The 18,236-nt window shown below is 43.8% G+C and overlaps 2 protein-coding genes across 2 annotated transcripts in view; one reads left to right on the top strand and one right to left on the bottom strand.

The window, feature by feature from the left end:
- The window catches only part of cry5 (cryptochrome circadian regulator 5), a 10,284-nt gene extending 10,044 nt beyond the window's left edge, over window positions 1-240 (top strand). Inside the window, exon 11 of the mRNA XM_020485098.2 lies at window positions 9-240. Within this exon, the coding sequence (XP_020340687.1) occupies window positions 9-64 (56 nt within the window). The 3' untranslated portion in view covers window positions 65-240. The remainder of the gene's footprint in view (window positions 1-8) is intronic.
- Window positions 67-18,236, bottom strand: foxred1 (FAD-dependent oxidoreductase domain containing 1). Its single transcript, XM_020485100.2, has 11 exons — window positions 17,946-18,236; window positions 11,474-11,694; window positions 10,913-11,023; window positions 10,356-10,474; window positions 10,143-10,237; window positions 5,190-5,291; window positions 4,991-5,067; window positions 4,325-4,485; window positions 3,968-4,097; window positions 3,588-3,689; window positions 67-3,292 (listed from the first exon to the last, which is right to left on the bottom strand). Exons 1-11 carry the CDS (start codon window positions 18,085-18,087, stop codon window positions 3,038-3,040), a joined length of 1,515 nt encoding a protein of 504 aa, XP_020340689.1. The 5' UTR covers window positions 18,088-18,236; the 3' UTR covers window positions 67-3,037.

The following is an 18,236-nucleotide window of genomic DNA, read 5'->3' as shown; positions in this document are numbered from 1 at the left end:
TTTTGAAGGTAAAAAACACAAAGCGCCATCTGTATTGGATATGCTGATAAAGAAGAAGAAATGATATTGTTTTGGAGACGTGTTTATCTACTCCAATTAGAGCTTGAGTGGAAGCTGCCATGTTACATTTTGTCTATCGGTTTACATGTCACATTTACATTGACTTTCAATGTATGGGAATTGGTGGGCTTTCCCCCCAGTATGTGCTGAAAATAAAAACTCTTTGGCTAAACATTCAAACAAGGCCGTCATTTTACATATTAAGGAAGTAAATGTGAAATTTGGCCTGTAAAATCACATAGGGATTCACACACTGAAGAAAACAACCATACATAGGACGCAGATGATCATCGTGATTATGTTATAAACAGGCCCACAAGGTGGTTACTAAAATCTGATTTGGATATTGTGCAGTGAAAACAGCCAAATATATTTAGAAATTGTCCGTTTCAGGTTTACAAAACTGTCTGCTAAATGCCATTTCCCATTCGTATAAGCTGGTAGAATAACTAGCATATAGAAATCGGGGGTGGTAGTTGTTTAACTGTAATGCAGTTAGATTGGTGACGATAACATGAACTGGGGTTGACATCTATACAAGCATTACACATTTTTACCCCAACAGTGTGAAATTCAAACAATAGCCTAAATGTAGGCTAATTTTGGTGGGCGGCAATGAGGTAAATTGATGTGCCATTGCACATAGATTTTGAAATTGAAGCCATGGGTTTCTAAACTAGTTCATTTTACTATTGATCACAAGTGTTAATTTTTTTTATACAAACACATGCGATGCGGTAAAGATGTCAATAGATTGACGTCTTTACTGCATCACATGTACAGTTGAAGTAGGAAGTTTACATTGTTTACATTATTGGAGTCTCTAAAACTGATTTTTCAACCGCTCCACACATTTCTTGTGAACAAACTATAGTTTTGGCAAGTCGGTTAGGACATCTACTTTGCATGACACGTAATTTTCCCAACAATTGTTTAGACAGATTATTTCATTGTATTACAATTCCAGTGGGTCAGAAGTTTACATACACTAAGGTGCCTGTGCCTTTAAACAGCTTGGAAAATTCCAGAAAATGATGTCATGGCTTTAGAAGCTTCTGATAATCTAATTTACATAATTTGAGTCAATTGAAGGTGTACCTGTGGATGTATTTCAAGGCCTACCGTCAATCTCAGTGCCTCTTTGCTTGATATCATGGGAAAATCAGCAAAGACCTCCACAAGTCTGGTTCATCCTTGGGAGCAATTTCCAAATGCCTGAAGGTATCACGTTCATCTGTACAAACAATAGTACGCAAGTATAAACACCATGGGACCACGCAGCCGTCATACCGCTCAGGAAGGAGACGTGTTCGGTCTCCTAGAGATTAATGTAGTTTGGTGCGAAAAAGCGCAAATCAATCCCAGAACAACAGCAAAGGACCTTGTGAAGATGCTGGAGGAAACAGGTACAGAATTATCTATATCCACAGTAAAAACCAGTCCTTTATAGACATAACCTGTATGGCCGCTCAGCAAGGAAGAAGACACTGCTCCAAAACCGGCATAAAAAAGCCAGATTACGGTTTGCAACTGCACATGGAGACAAAGAACATATTTTTTGGAGAAATGTCTTCTGGTCTGATTAAACAAAAATATAACTGTTTAGCCATAATAACCATCGTTATGTTTGGAGGAAAAAGGGGAGGTGAGGCTTGCAAGCCGAAGAACACCACCCCAACCATGAAGCACGGGGGTGGCAGCATCATGTTGTGGGGGTGCTTTGCTGCATGAGGGACTGGTGCACTTCACAAAATAGATGGCATCATGAGGAAAGTAAAATTATGTGGATATATTGAAGCAACATCTCAAGACATCAGTCACCATTTAAAGCTTGGTCACAAATGGGTCTTCCAAATTGACAATGACCCCAAGCATACTTCCAAAGTTGTGGCAAAATGGCTTAAGGACAACAAAGTCAAGGTATTGGAGTGGCCATCACAAAGCCCTGACCTCAATCCTATAGAAAATGTGTGGGCAGAACTGAAAAAGCATGTGCGAGCAAGGAGGCCTACAAACCTGACTCAGTTACACCAGCTCTGTCAGGAGGAATGGGACAAAATTTACCCAACTTATTGTGGAAGGCTATACAAAATGTTTGACCCAAATTTAAAAGGCAACTCTACCAAATACTAATTCAGTAAACCTCTGACCCACTGGGAATGTGATAAAAGAAATAAAAGCTGAAGTAAGTCACTCTCCTATTATTCTGACAGTTCACATTCTTAAAATAAAGTGGTGATTCTAACTGACCTAAGACAGGGAATTTTTACGAGGATTAAATGTCAGGAATTAAACTTCCAACTTCACTTTTTCTTATACAAATACAGTTGAATGCTTATGTGATCAAGAGTAAAGTGACATGTCTAGGTTAAATGGTTAAATAAAATAAAAAAGCATAATGCATAATCAAACCATTCAATACAGGTTTACCATCGGAGGAATGGGAATTACTCCAATATCCAACTAAAAGCCTTTAATTGTGCTAACGCATTGTATGTCAGTACCTTATTCTTTGTACAGTAGGTTAGATATTGGGCATCCTAAATTCCATGCTTACTTCAGAAGTCCATGTTTGCTGTCAAGGCTCTTTCTTCTACCCTCTTCTCTTCCTCATCCCACAAAGTCCCTCACTCGTTCCTGAGATGCATTTCTGACGCATCCCATTTTTCCCCATTCAGTCTTGCGGTCGGAGTTCTGAGCACTCCCAAGCAATGGGTGACTGTGTTTAAGTGCAAAGCACTTTGGCTGAGGCCGCTGCCATGTGGTCTCACCGGTAGACCACAGATTTGAGCTTGTGAAATGTGCAGTTACTCCCTCATGCACTTTAGTGAAGAAATTAATAGGACACCATTCACCTCACCAGAAACTTTGGCAAACTCTTATTTCGAGACCATATTTCCCACAAGACTGTAGAATGCGACAAGGCATTCCTCTTTCCACTCTTTCCTCCCTTCGTAAAAATTTCAGACTCTCCCTCTCAGACAATGTTCCTCTCTAATATGGGTTCCTTGGTCATGATGCGTTTGAAGCTGAAGGCGCTCAGGTCCAGGGTCTTGAAGCCCCCGTCCAGGATGAGTTCGGCCATGGCGCGACCTATTGCCGGCGAGTGCTGCAGCCCGTGCCCACTGAAGCCTGTGGCAAAGAACATGTTGTTGACCAGCGGGTGCATGCCCACGATGCCGTTCTGGTCAAAGGTGTTGTAGTCGTAGAAGCCGGCCCATGCGCTCTTCACCTGAAAGGAGTGATGCGAGACGAATGTTAAAATTTGAGGGATAGACGTTATTGGCAATGATATGGAGCTAATTCGAAAGCAGCAAAGGACAAAAGCAGAAACAGTAGCAATAGATTTATCAACTGACTTTCCCAATGAAAAGGGAAAGTTAATTAGAGCATATGGATTGTCCCACCCTGTTTATAACATTTGGTGCCTACTGAACATAACCTAGTTTTCAGAGGTGAGGAAGGTTGCAACCATTATGACCCATATTACTATGTAATTCTACGGTTGCAATGTCACATCAATTTACCTTGAGGCACTCAAAGGCAGGGACCCGGTGGGCCAAATGAGGCCAGATGTTCTGGAAGAACTGGTGGTCCACCTCCAGGTTATTGGTCTCTGGCTCCTCTTCCTGATGGGGTTGCAAATAATGAAGACCACTTCCCAGACTCTTGGGGCGAGTTCAGAGCAAAGACGGGAGAAAGGAGAAATCCCTCAACCAAAAACTAAATTGGTTGAGTTCTGACTCAAAACATTTTCTCCCATTTGAGCTTACTGAATGCTGTTTATTTAACCATTATTCGAGGTTACCCTAATTTAAAATCTAGATCATTTTTGGAAAAGTGACCTCGTCAGGTGACTCTGGGTTCCAAAATTAAGTTAGAGGAATAGGGCAATCCTCTTCCTCACCTCTTCTGGTGACATCCCAGCAATGTAGTTTCCTCCCAGCCCCTCTCGTCTGAAGTACACTCCAGAGTAGTCTACGAGGAAGGGAGTGTCCAGCCCTGGCCCGTTTGGACAGTGGACCACATAGATGAACCTAGACGAAGACCCACAACAAATACACTGATATATTAGACAGTACCACAAACACATAATACACAGAGACCTAATATAGTTAGCATTTCTCCCAAGAGTAGCCTGTGAATATTATATCAGTGTTATGACCGATACCAATAAGGGCTGAAAGAAAGCTAGCTGTCTGCAACATGGTGATTTGTTCTGACAAATGCAGTACATCGGGGGGTGGTCCTCTATCCAACGCACCTTTTCCTGGGCTCCACGGGTAGCGGGATTCCAGAGATGGTGTCTTTCGGGCCGAGCCCGATGCCCATCATCTCTGCCACCTTACCGGAGAGGGCCCCTGCAGCGTTCACCACGATGGCACACTCCACAGGCTGGTACTCCAGACTGTTGGGCATCTGGACCTACTCAAGTCACCAGGGACAGACAATTAGGAAGGGACCATAACGGTAGAGAGGTCCTAGCTACTGTGAGCTGGGTTGCGTTCAGTAGGGACATTGAAATGGGGTGGAATTACTTGAACACGTCCAAATTACTGTAAAATACAGATTGTTGTCCCCTATGATGAAATTGGGGAGGGGACTGTGGATCAGTCTCTGTTTGTCCATTATTCACAAACTTGGGTGAATGATGTGTCTTGCCAGAGAGACCCGGCATCATTCGTGTGGGATGATGTTTACTGTTGCAGAATATTTTGCCCGACTCAGTTTTTTCTCTTTCAACCCTGTGTTGATTAACTGAAGTGAGGATCTGGGTGTTAATCTTAAGATGTTGATTCAGAAATGAGTTTCTGATCTGCACACAATTCGTTTTCCCTCAAAACACAGGAGATCAAGGGAAACACAGCAACTGAATTAGAGTTAATGTTTAGTGAAACATGTCCTTGCACAAATCAGGAGTCATACTTACATTAGCATATTTGATTCTCCTGAAATCCACCTTGTCTCCTTCTGCAGTAGTCATTGTGTTTGTGGTGTAACTAAAACCTGAAACACAGCATCGCCAAAATCATCAATATACAGCTTGGATAGATTACAGAGCCAAGCTAAACCAGTGTGTACATGGCTTGTCTGTTCCACAATGCTGTGATATTGGCACAAGCACAAACCTGTGACTTCTCCAAAGCACTGGTAGACCCCCATGGAGATGGCCTTCCGTCTGAAAGCGTTCAACAGCATCCAGGGGTCGAACCAGCCCTCGTTCTCCAGCCCTGGGTGTAAAAAGGGCAAAGGGATGAGGTGACGTTGTCAAAGTAGAGGTCATTTGGGAGAAGAGACAGTTTATGCTTAACCCAGAAAGGAAGTCATTTAATTGGTTCTAGCCAGCAAAATTATGGGGCGTGTCTGTGCAAGATTGCAATTTATTGATGGATTGCTTTTTTCCACAAGCAGTGTGTGAGGACACTAACAGGATTATCTTGTTTATTATCTTGTTTATCGGCCGGCCCCAGCCTCGAACTCAGGCCCTGTGTGTAGCTAACTGACCCTCTCTGCCCATTCATCGCCATTTACCCGTTGTTGTCTTAGCTCTCTCAAGCAACACCTGTGATTGCTTTATGCTTCTCTCTAATGTCTTTATGCCTTTTATACTGTTGTTTAGGGTAGCTCTCATTGTTTTATTTTACTGCAGAGCCCCTAGCCCCCCTGTCATAATATCCAGGTCTATGTCCAAACAGTTTGAGCTTCTACTTTTAAAAGTCCATCACCGTTTGTTATAGATCCCCCTCAGCTCCCAGCTGTGCCCTGGACACCATATGTGAATTGATTACCCCCCCATCTATCAGAGTTCGTACTGTTCGGTGACCTATACTGGGATATGCTTTAACACCCCAGCCGTCCTACAATCTAAGCTAGATGACCCCCATCTCACACAAATTATCAAGGAACCTACCAGGTACAACCCGAAATCCGTAACCATGGGCACCCTCATAGATATCATCCTGACCAACTTGCCCTCTAAATACACCTCTGCTGTTTTCAACCAGGATCTCAGCGATCACCGCCTCATTGCCTGCGTCCGTTATGGGTCCGCGGTCAAACGACCACCCCTCATCACTGTCAAACACTCCCAAAAACACTTCTGCGAGCAGGCCTTTCTAATCGACTTGGCCCGGGTATCCTGAAAGGATATTGACCTCATCCCATCAGTAGAGGATGCCTGGTTGTCCTTTAAGTGTTTTCCTCTCCATCTTAAATAAGCATGCCCCTTTCAAAAAAATGTAGAACTAAGAACAGATATAGCCCCTGTTCACTCCAGGCTTGACTGCCCTTGACCAGCACAAAAACATCCCGTGGCATACTGCACTAGCATCGAATAGTCCCCGCGATATGCAACTTTTCAGGGAAGTCAGGAACCAATATACACAGTCAGTTAGGAAAGCATTTCTCTGCGGCTGGCCATGCTTTCCACTTGACTACCCCAACCAACAGCTCTGCACCCCCCGCAGCAACTGGCCCAAGTCCCCCCGCTTCTCCGTCCCCCAAATCCAGACAGCTGATATTCTGATAGAGCTGCAAAATCTGGATCCCTACAAATCAGCTGGACTAGACAATCTGGACCCTCTCTTCCGAAAATTATCCGCCGCCATTGTTGCAACCCCTATTACTAGTCTGTTCAACCTCTCTTTCGTATTGTCTGAGATTCCTAAAGATTGGAACGCGCTCTTCAAAAAGGGGGAGGCACTCTAGACCCAAACTGTTACAGACCTATATCCATCCTGCCATGCCTTTCTAAAGTCTTCGAAAGCCAAGTGAACAAACAGATCACCGACCATTTCGAATCCCACCGTACCTTCTCTGCTATACAATCCGGTTTCGGAGCTGGTCACGGGTGCACATCAGCCACACTCAAGGTCCTAAACCATATAACCGCCACCGATAAAAGACAGTCCTGTGCAGCAGTCATCATCGACCTGGCCAAGGCTTTCGACTCTGTCAATCACAGCATTCTTATCGGCAGATTCAACAGCCTTGGTTTCTCAAATGACTGCTTCGCCTGGTTCACCAACTACTGCTCAGATAGAGTTCAGTGTGTCAAATCGGAGGACCTGTTGTTCGGACCTCTGGCAGTCTATGGGGGTGCCACAGGGTTCAATTCTCGGGCCGACTCTTTTCTCTGTATATATCAACGATGTTGCTCTTGCTGCGGGTGCTTCTTTGATCCACCTCTAAGCAGACAACACCATTCTGTATACTTCTGGCCCCTCTTTGGACACTGTGTTAACTAACCTCCAGACGAGCTTCAATGCCATACAACACTCCTTCTGTGGCTTCCAACTGCTCTTAAATGCTAGTAAAACAAAATGCATGCTCTTTAACCGATCGCTGCCCGCACCCGCCCGCCCAGCATCACTACTCTGGACGGTTCTGACTTAGAATATGTGGACAACTGTAAATACCTAGGTGTCTGGCTAGACTGTAAACTCTCCTTCCAGACTCACATTAAGCATCCCCAATCCAAAATGTAATCTAGAATCTGCTTCCTATTTCGCAACAAAGCATCCTTCACTCATGCTGCCAAACATACCCTCGTAAAACTGACTATCCTACCGATCCTTGATTTCTGCAATGTCATTTACAAAATAGCCTCCAACACTCTACTCAGCAAATTGGATGCCGTCTATCACAGTGCCATCCGTTTTGTCACCAAAGCACCATATACTACCCACCCCTGCGACCTGTATGCTCTGGTTGGCTGGTCTTCGCTACATATTCGTCACCAAACCCACTGGCTCCAGGTCACCTATAAGTCTTTGCTAGGTAAAGCTCCGCCTTATCTCAGCTCACTGGTCACCATAGCAACACCCACCTGTAGCAAGCTCTCCAGCAGGTATATTTCACTGGTCTTTCCCAAAGCCAACACTCCCTTTGGCCACCTTTCCTTCCAGTTCTCTGCTGCCAATGACTGGAACGAGTTGCAAAATATAAAATCACTGAAGTTGGAGACATATCTCCCTCACTAACTATAAGCATCAGCTGTCAGAGCAGCTTGCTGATCGCTGCAGCTGTACACAGCCCATCTGTAAATAGCCCATCCAACCAACTACCTGCCTCATCCCATATTTGTTTTTCCTGCTCTTTTGCACACCAGTATTTCTACTTGCACATCCTCATCTGCACATCTATCACTCCAGTGTTAATTGATAAATTGTAATTACTTCGCCACTATGGCCTATTTATTGCCTTATCTCATTCATTTGCAGACTGTATACAGATTTCTATTGTGTTATTGACTGTTTGTTTATCCCATGTGTAACTGTTGTTTTTGTCGCACTGCTTTGCTTTATCTTGGCCAGGTCGCAGTTGTAAATGAGAACTTGTTTTCAACTGGCCTACCTAGTTAAATAAAAATTATATTGTTCCACTGATAAGATCAACATTACTGGAAAAGTTATGCAATACATACTCCCTAGTGTTCCAGTAGCTTACCCCATTACACTCGTGGGAATTGGCCTATATGGATAGGGATAAATTGAAATGTTTCTTGCATTAGAAATATGGAAGGCATATGCACAACCATATTAGCAATTGAAAGGGAACAGTTAGACTAAAAGTCAGGACAACATTTGACAAGACGGAATCCAAACATGACACTTGATTTGATGTGCATTTTACATTTACTGTACTTTTCGCAGCAAACTATAAGGTGCTTTTTGTTGGTCTCCTAGCTGTGCCATTGTGGTTGTTTTGTTTGGAACACAGTTATGCATCCTCGCCTTTATGCATCCCCGCCTGTGATCCACAGCAAATGTCCTTCACAATACAACAGGCTCATTATGTTCAGGACAACCCAGGGTATAACGTCATGTCATCTTGTTGCTAGCAGTGCTCAAGTTCAGAATGACTCAGTCAAAACCCATACAGAGCTGTGAAGCAGAGACCCTGAGCTCTGCCCACTGCATTCCAAGTTACGCACTTATCAGTGTCCAAATCTGACATTTTCAACACATATACAGGTATGACTGTAAAAGGTTCATCAGTGAATTATTTGAAAGATATGTGTCTGGACTGATGCACTGAAAGCATGCTTCACTGGGTAACAGTACTGAATTTAGAGATACATTGATGAAGACATTGACGAAGACAGGGCGTACAACACTGGCTATACACTCAGGGGCCCCGAGTCACATGGCCGTGGTTTGCTATATAAAGCAGACAGAGGCATTCAGTTACTGTTTGATTGAACATTAGAATGGGCAACACGAGTGACCTAAGCAACTTTGAGCGTGGCGTGATCGTCGTGCCATGCGCACCGGTTCCAGTATCTCAAACAGCCGAGCCTCCTGGGCTTCTCATGCACGACAGTGTCCAGGGTTTACCAAGAATGGCGCGACAAACCATTAACATCCAGTCAGCGGCAGTCCTGTGGGGGCGAAAACAGCTTGTTGATGAGAGGTCGAAGGAGAATGGCAAGAATCGTGCAAACTAACAGGGAAATAACAGCTATGTACAACAGTGGTGTACAGAAAGGCATCTCGCGAACGCACAACTTGTCGGCCCTTGTCACAGATGGGCCACAGCAGCAGACAACCAACACCCGGGATAAACTCCCATCAGCTAAAAACAATGGACAATTGAGGAGTGGAAAAACATTGCCTGGTCTGACGAATCCCGGTTCCTGTTGCGTCATGCTGATGGCAGAGTCCCTACCTGTCTGCTGTCAACGGTACAGGCTGGTGAAGGTGGTATAATGGTGTGGGGAATGTTTTCCTGGCACACGTTAGGTTACTTGATAACTGAGCAAAGTTTGAACGTTTCCGATACCTTCTAGAATCCATGCCCCAGAGAATTCTGGCTGTTCTGGAGGCAAAGGGGGATCCGACCTAGTACTAGTTGGGTGTAACTATTAAACTGGCCACTGCGTGTATATTACAACTGTTCAGAAATGTTGAATATATTGCTTATTGGATCTGTCATTGAACCAAGACTGCATATGCTCCATTTGCTTTAAAGAAGACAATGTTCATTGTCTTATTGTTGCATCGACCCAGATTATGCCACCTTAATCATTTCAGGTAATACTATCTCGTCCGTCACTCAGAACAACGAAGATCTGTACTCACCATATGAAGCTAGCACTACTCCATCAGTGTTGATCCATGGACATTTCTCCTTTAGTTGTGTAGGTGAAAGAAGAGAGACTTTTGCTCCAGCATACCTGATTTGAAATTAAAATTAGTAGCATTTGTCAAAAAACGGCATCAGGTTCGATTTAAATATTTGCATGATGGGATATTTGTGTGCATGGTGCATAAGTGTAGGGTACAAGTGTTTACCTTTGGGTGCTGTAGTTTTCTTCCATGATATGAGCCACTTTTTCACTGGCCAGAAAAAGATATCCGGAGTGGTTAAACTGCAGGTCCACGGGGTCGTCATTCAGCACACTCAAGTGTTCCTGAGAAGGCACAACAAACTGTCAATCACTTTACACTGAAACAATAAATAAAACACTTCAACAGGTCTAAGGAATGCCATAAACAAATGTATAGTTGTCACCATCATGCCAAGATGCAAAGACAGAAGTACCACAATATCGCCCTAAAAAAATGTTTAACTATCCCTAACCTTATGCTTAATAACCCAAACCTTAAATGAAGAACAAAAAACACATTTTTGTGTATTCAGGAAGCAGCTAATAGGGATCCAATAATAGATACAAATTGTACATGTTGACTGCAGCTTGGCCATATATTGACAGGGAAATGGTCAACTGTATTATGAGTAAATAGCCTGGCACTAGCTGGTGGTCACAGTGACCCAATGGCTGATACTAGCTGGTGGTCACAGTGACCCAATGGCTGATACTAGCTGGTGGTCAGTGTCAGTGACCTACATTGATGTTCCTCATGAAGTCAGCCGAGGCCATGGACAGGTGGATGTTCTCTGGCAAGGAGAACTGCTGTCGAATCCCCCCAGCAGACAGCACCGTGGAGGCCTGGGAGTACTGGAGACAGAAGATACAGATTAACACCTAGATTCAGTCCGAGCACTACCGTGTTAGTGTAGCAGTCCTTTAATGATTTGATGAGCATCTGATCTAAGATGACTTAAGAGTCCAGTCTCTTCGTTTATACTTGGTCATCAAGGAAAGGTGATATGGAAAGGAAAGTTTCAGAGACCATTAGAACAGCCCCAAGCCTGAGGGTGCATCCCAATAATGTCATTTTCTACTGAAATGTGCACTTGTTTACTACTATCTAAAAGCATTGGATTGATAGAGGCATGGGTACAGGGAGTTTCCACCATATTCTTATGCCAGTCATTTCCTTTAAAACCAGTGAAGGGAAGTGAACAAGTGCACACAGAGACAGGAGAGATTAATGGAACATTGCTTGAGCTTCAAATTATTCAGTGGACGTGAGTGAGGTCACGTGACACAGCCTAGGCCACTCACAGTGGGGTCCCTCTCAACCACCAGCACCCGCACCCCATCCCGAATCATCTCTTTCTGCTTCAGCCAATAGGCAATGGACCAGCCCACCACGCCACCTCCTACGATCACGATGTCCGCCCTCTCAGGGGGGAGTGAGGAGTTCTTCTCAAACGGAGTCCAGTCACTGCCAGGCATGGCGTCTGCCGCTTTCTCCCTGAACGCTTTGAACTGGTTCTCGAGATCTGTGTTGAGAAATATATTGTTATTTCTATTAGGACGTAAGGCACTCTAAATTTGTCATTCTAGTTATCTGGTTGTAACTACGAAAGTGACTTAATTCTCATATCTGGCCGCAGAGGTACTTTATGGTAATACATGACATTCACACCAACTACAAGAAGATGTTACAGATGTTACAAGAAGATGTTACAGACATCTATTTTTACCTTTCAGATATACACTGCTCAAAGAAATAAAGGGAACACTAAAATAACACATCCTAGATCTGAATGAATGAAATATTCTTATTAAATAATTTTTTCTTTCCATAGTTGAATGTGCTGACAACAAAATCACACAAAAATTATCAGTGGAAATCAAATTTATCAACCCATGGAGGTCTGGATTTGGAGTCACACTCAAAATTAAAGTGGAAAACCACACTACTGGCTGTTCCAACTTTGATGTAATGTCCTTAAAACAAGTCAAAATGAGGCTCAGTAGTGTGTGTGGCCTCCACGTGCCTGTATGACCTCTCTACAATGCCTGGGCATGCTCCTGATGAGGTGGCGGATGGTCTCCTGAGGGATCTCCTCCCAGACCTGGACTAAAGCATCCGCCAACTCCTGGACAGTCTGTGGTGCAACGTGGCATTGGTGGATGGAGCGAGACTTGATATCCCAGATGTGCTCAATTGGATTCAGGTCTGGGGAACGGGCGGGCCAGTCCAAAGCATCAATGCCTTCCTCTTGCAGGAACTGCTGACACACTCCAGCCACATGAGGTCTAGCATTGTCTTGCATTAGGAGGAACCCAGGGCCAACCGCACCAGCATATGGTCTCACAAGGGGTCTGGGGATCTCATCTCGGTACCTAATGGCAGTCAGGCTACCTCTGGCGAGCACATGGAGGGCTGTGCGGCACCCCAAAGAAATGCCACCCCGCACCATGACTGACCCACCACCAAACTGGTCATGCTGGAGGATGATGCAGGCAGCAGAACATTCCACGGCGTCTCCAGACTCTGTCACGTCTGTCACGTGCTCAGTGTGAACCTGCTTTCATCTGTGAAGAGCACAGGGCGCCAGTGGCGAATTTGCCAATCTTGGTGTTCTCTGGCAAATGCCAAACTTCCTGCACGGTGTTGGGCTGTAAGCACAACCCCCACCTGTGGACGTCGGGCCATCATACCACCCTCATGGAGTCTGTTTCTGACCGTTTGAGCAGACACATGCACATTTGTGGCCTACTGGAGGTCATTTTGCAGGGCTCTGGCAGTGCTCCTCCTGCAGAAAGGCGGAGGTAGCAGTCCTGCTGCTGGGTTGTTGCCCTCCTCCACGTCTCCTGATGTACTGGCCTGTCTCCTGGTAGCGCCTCCATGCTCTGGACACTACGCCGACAGACACAGCAAACCTTCTTGCCACAGCTCGCATTGATGTGCCATCCTGGATGATCTGCACTACCTGAGCCACTTGTGTGGGTTGTAGACTCCGTCTCATGCTACCACTAGAGTGAAAGCACCGCCAGCATTCAAAAGTGACCAAAACATCAGCCAGGAAGCATAGGAACTGAGAAGTGGTCTGTGGTCACCACCTGCAGAACCACTCCTTTATTGGGGGTGTCTTGCTAATTGCCTAGAATTTCCACAACAGCATGTGAAATTTATTGTCAACCAGTGTTGCTTCCTAAGTGGAGAGTTTGATTTGACAGAAGTGTGATTGACTTGGAGTTACATTATGTTGTTTAAGTGTTCCCTTTATTTTTTTGAGCAGTGTAATTTCAAAATCAGGGTTTACCATACAAAAATTATGTAAGGGAGTCACTTCAACACAATGTCAACAAAAAGTATATTATAGCAAACTGCACAAAATTTCAACAATCAAAATGCATGTAGTAGTTCAACTTCTATAGAGGAATATGAAATATCATAAACTACTTTGCTACAGTGGGGAGAACAAGTATTTGATAACCTGCAAAATCGGCAGTGTTTCCTACTTACAAAGCATGTAGAGGTCTGTACTTTTTATCATAGAAAATTCATCCAGAAAATCATTGTATGATTTTTAAGAAATGAATTTGCATTTTATTGCATGACATAAGTATTTGATACATCAGAAAAGCAGAACTTAATATTTGGTACAGAAACCTTTATTTGCAATTACAGAGATCATACGTTTTCTGTAGTTCTTGACCAGGTTTGCACACACTGCAGCAGGGATTTTGACCCACTCCTCCATACAGACCTTCTCCAGATCCTTCAGGTTTCGGGCCTGTCGCTGGGCAATACGGACTTTCAGCTCCCTCCAAAGATTTTCTATTGGGTTCAGGTCTGGAGACTGGCTTGGCCACTCCAGGACCTTGAGATGCTTCTTACGGAGCCACTCCTTAGTTGCCCTGGCTGTGTGTTTCGGGTCGTTGTCATGCTGGAAGACCCAGCCACGACCCGTCTTCAATGCTCTTACTGAGGGAAGGAGGTTGTTGGTCAAGATCTCGCAATACATGGCCCCATCCATCCTCCCCTCAATACGGTGCAGTCGTCCTCTCCCCTTTGCAGAAAAGCATCCCCAAAGAATGATGTTTCCACCTCCATGCTTCACGGTTGGGATGGTGTTCTTGGGGTTGTACTCATCCTTCTTCCTCCAAACACTGCGAGTGGAGTTTAGACCAAAAAGCTCTATTTTTGTCTCATCAGACCACATGACCTTCTCCCATTCCTCCTCTGGATCATCCAGATGGTCATTGGCAAACTTCAGACGGGCCTGGACATGCGCTGGCTTGAGCAGGGGGACCTTGCGTTCGCTGCAGGATTTTAATCCATGACGGCGTAGTGTGTTACTAATGGTTTTCTTTGAGACTGTGGTCCCAGCTCTCTTCAGGTCACTGACCAGGTCCTGCCGTGTAGTTCTGGGCTGATCCCTCACCTTTCTCATGATCATTGATGCCCCACGAGGTGAGAGATCTTGCATGGAGCCCCAGACTGAGGGTGATTGACCGTCATCTTGAACTTCTTCCATTTTCTAATAATTGTGCCAACAGTTGTTGCCTTCTCACCAAGCTGCTTGCCTACAGTCCTGTAGCCCATCCCAGCCTTGTGCAGGTCTACAATTGAATCCCTGATGTCCTTACACAGCTCTCTGGTCTTGGCCATTGTGGAGAGGTTGGAGTCTGTTTGATTGAGTGTGTGGACAGGTGTCTTTTATACAGGTAACGAGTTCAAACAGGTGCAGTTAATACAGGTAATGAGTGGAGAACAGGCGGGCTTCTTAAAGTAAAACTAACAGGTCTGTGAGAGCCGGAATTCTTACTGGTTGGTAGGTGATCAAATACCTATGTCATACAATAAAATGCAAATTAATTACTTAAAAATCATACAATGTGATCTTCTGGAATTTTGTTTTAGATTCCATCTCTCACAGTTGAAGTGTACCTATGATAAGAATGACAGACCTCTACATGCTTTGTAAGTAGGAAAACCTGCAAAATCGGCAGTGTATAAAATACTTGTTCTCCCCACTGTAAGTTAGCTAACTAGGTAGGACCCATGGCAAACTGTCATTGAGTCCCACCTGTTTTGAGCCCCATATATATTTAATTATTTTTGGGGGCTTGCCTGTTTTAATCTGTGTCACATATCAGCTACTCAGGCCCATAAGCTAGGATATGCATATAATTGGTAGATTTGGATAGAAAACACTAAAACTGTTAAAATAATGTCTGTGAGTATAACAGAACTGAAATGGCAGGCGAAACCCTGAGGTCAAGCCACCCCTCCCCCCAAAAAATATTCATCCTACCACTGATTTCAATGGCTGGCACTTTTATAATAGGGTGAAATCATGCCCAATTGCAGTTCCTAGGGCTTCCACTAGATGTCAACAGTCTTTAGAAAGAGTTTCAGGCTGCTATTTGGAAAAATGAGCCAGAAATTGTAGTTTTTCTAGGTAGCTCCCATTTTGGCTGTAGTATTTCCAAGCGTGTGAATGAGAGCGCGTTCTTTGTTATTTTTCTCAGGTAAAGACAATAATGATTCTCGTCTTAAATTTTATAGTTTATTTGCGTATTAGGGTACATAAGGTTTGATTATAAACGTTGATTGACTTGTTTGGATAAGTTTATTGGTAATGTTTGGGATTCATTTTGTATGCATTTTGAAGGAGGGAAACTCCTTTTTGACTTAAGCGCGACTGAGTTTTTATGAAGGACTTGATCGAACAAAAGGACCATTTGTAATGTAACTGGGACCTTTTGAAGTGCCAACAGAAGAAGACCTTCAAAGGTAAGGCATATATTATATCGCTATTTCTAACTTTCGTGTCTTAACTCCCTGGTTGAAAATGATTTATGCATTTGTGTGCTGGGAGCTGTCCTCAGATAATCGCATGGTTTGCTTTCGCCGTAAAGCCTTTTTGAAATCTGACACGGCGGCTGGATTTCCAACAAGTTAAGCTTTATTTTGATGTATTGCACTTGTGATTTCATGAAAGTTTAATATTTATAGTAATTTAATTTGAATTTGGCGCTCTGCAATTTCACCGGAAGTTGTTGAAATGGGACGCTAGTGTCCCACTGATCCACAAGACGTTATTAATAAAGTTGCATACACACATGGTCTCTTTTTGTTTTCTTGAGTAAAGCAGCTCCAAAATGCAGGTGTTTCAGCCTAGCTCAGTGTTTTCTGTGGTGGTGGGGCAAGCCAGCAGAAAATAGGAGCATTGCGCCGTGATTGGCTCAGTGTTCCGTCACTCATGGGGACTGTACGTCATTGCCAAGTTTAAGTCCTTAGTAAAGGTAGATATCCAAAATGTCAGCCCTTTGGGTCCAGAGTTATATTACAAGTGCCCTTCCAAGAAGGCTCAAGGTCATTGGCCTCAGATAAAATGACACCAAATCACATTATATGTACAGTAGCTTTGATTGAATTGATGTCAACAACTTACTTTCAAAGTCTTAGCTAGCAGTCATCATGAATCAAGTCAACAATCTACTGGCAAATCCTTTTTAATCCGTGTTATATGAAGATAAATAATTAAGAGAAATTATAGATATAATGTATCGGTGCTCATCAGCCATAAAGATTACACAACAAGTTGGAAATTGCAAATTCAACAATGTTAGCCTGCTATTCAATGGAGTGGCTTTTTCCCCCCTCTGAGTTCCCACCATAAATCCAGAGAATGCCAGACTGATGACAAAATTTGACCACATTGGACCGCCACGCCGCCTTCACGAGGTGAGTCCAAAAATGTCTATGCAAGGGAGATATGTATACTGTAGCTAAGAAAGTAATACTAAGTGTATGTTGTGTAGTAAGCTGTTAGTAGCCCACGTGCCTCACTAATAAATGTAGTCTATTTTCACCAACGCAGTACTGTAAACATATTTCGTGGCAGGTGTGTGCTTGTTTGCCAACTTTTTTTGTACAGCTTTGACAGTGCTACTGACAGTAGTGGTGGCACATGCAAATTCATCATACACAACATTCTATAATGGAATAGTGTTATTTGACGTGTCAAATTAAACAAGTTTATTTAATGCATCAAAGTGTTACATGACATATCTTTTTTGGACACACAAAGACCCAAACTGTGTTCAATGTGCCTTTTATAAAGCCCTTCTTACATCAGCTGATGTCACAAAATGCAGTACAGAAACCCAGCCTAAAACCCCAAACAGCAAGCAATGCATGTGTTCTAACTTGGTGGTGCACATGTAGCCTATAACCTGTTTTAAAGAAATTCATTGTCTGTGAACTTTCATTGTCTGTTTATATGCCCCCTTTATTTATCCTGTGGCTCTGACTTGTTGTACAGGGGGTACACTAAGAACGGCCCATGCTCTGAATTCTATCGCTGTACAAAGTTATGACTACGTCAGTAGTCGCCCGCTCATTAATGTCTAAATCGAAATGACGGACTGCCTTTTATCGCCCCCCTTACGCCATCGTTTGTACATCTCGATTGTCAGTAGAAACCACATTTGTTTACGCAAGTCAGCTATGATTTTTTTTAGTCTGAATGAACTGTTTCGCTGAGAGCCAGGTGTAGCGGTGGTAAGCTGTTGGAACTGCTGTTGGGACAGCTTTTATATAGGCCCAACAGTTTGTGGGCACCGTCTGTCGCCGTTATAGTGCAATTAATGTATTGTTTAATGTTGTGTTGTGGCTTTTCCGGAATGCATCCAACCATTTTTTTGTAGCCCCACCAAAAATGCCATGCTAAAATCGCTACTGGGTAGGACACAAACGCAACAGTGAAAACAAAGTTGATGATCTCACCTTTGAAGAAATCATTTTGCACGGGTCTACTAGTGCTGATGTTTCGGGTGCAGAGTCGCGTGTGTTTATGGATAAATCGCGAGGAAACATGAATTCCATGAGCGGCACGCGCTGTCATGTGCAGTCCCTTCCACATTGACATTGCTGGAGCTTGATTTCTTCTCTCTAGCAGCACTACTAGCACACTGTAAATGCTAATGTAAGCTAGCTAGCTGGCTTTTGAGCACAAAATGGTGTGTTGGCTAACCCTGAAATTAATATTCACTGTCTGGTGCGACACTTCGATTCGAC

Source organism: Oncorhynchus kisutch, linkage group LG6 (genome assembly GCF_002021735.2).
Source record: "Oncorhynchus kisutch isolate 150728-3 linkage group LG6, Okis_V2, whole genome shotgun sequence".
NCBI classification, from domain to species: domain Eukaryota; kingdom Metazoa; phylum Chordata; class Actinopteri; order Salmoniformes; family Salmonidae; genus Oncorhynchus; species Oncorhynchus kisutch.
This window is presented reverse-complemented; position numbering and strand designations above follow the sequence as displayed.

What these genes read in the sequence shown, in the direction of transcription:
- foxred1 (XM_020485100.2), bottom strand. Translation starts at nt 18,087, where the DNA reads ATGTCAATGTGGAAGGGACTGCACATGACAGCGCGTGCCGCTCATGGA. An exon ending in TGGTTGAGAGGGACCCCACT is followed by an intron (nt 11,024 to 11,473) that starts GTGAGTGGCCTA and finishes TTCTGTCTCCAG; the next exon opens with TACTCCCAGGCCTCCACGGT. An exon ending in GGAGAATCAAATATGCTAAT is followed by an intron (nt 4,486 to 4,990) that starts GTAAGTATGACT and finishes TGACTTGAGTAG; the next exon opens with GTCCAGATGCCCAACAGTCT.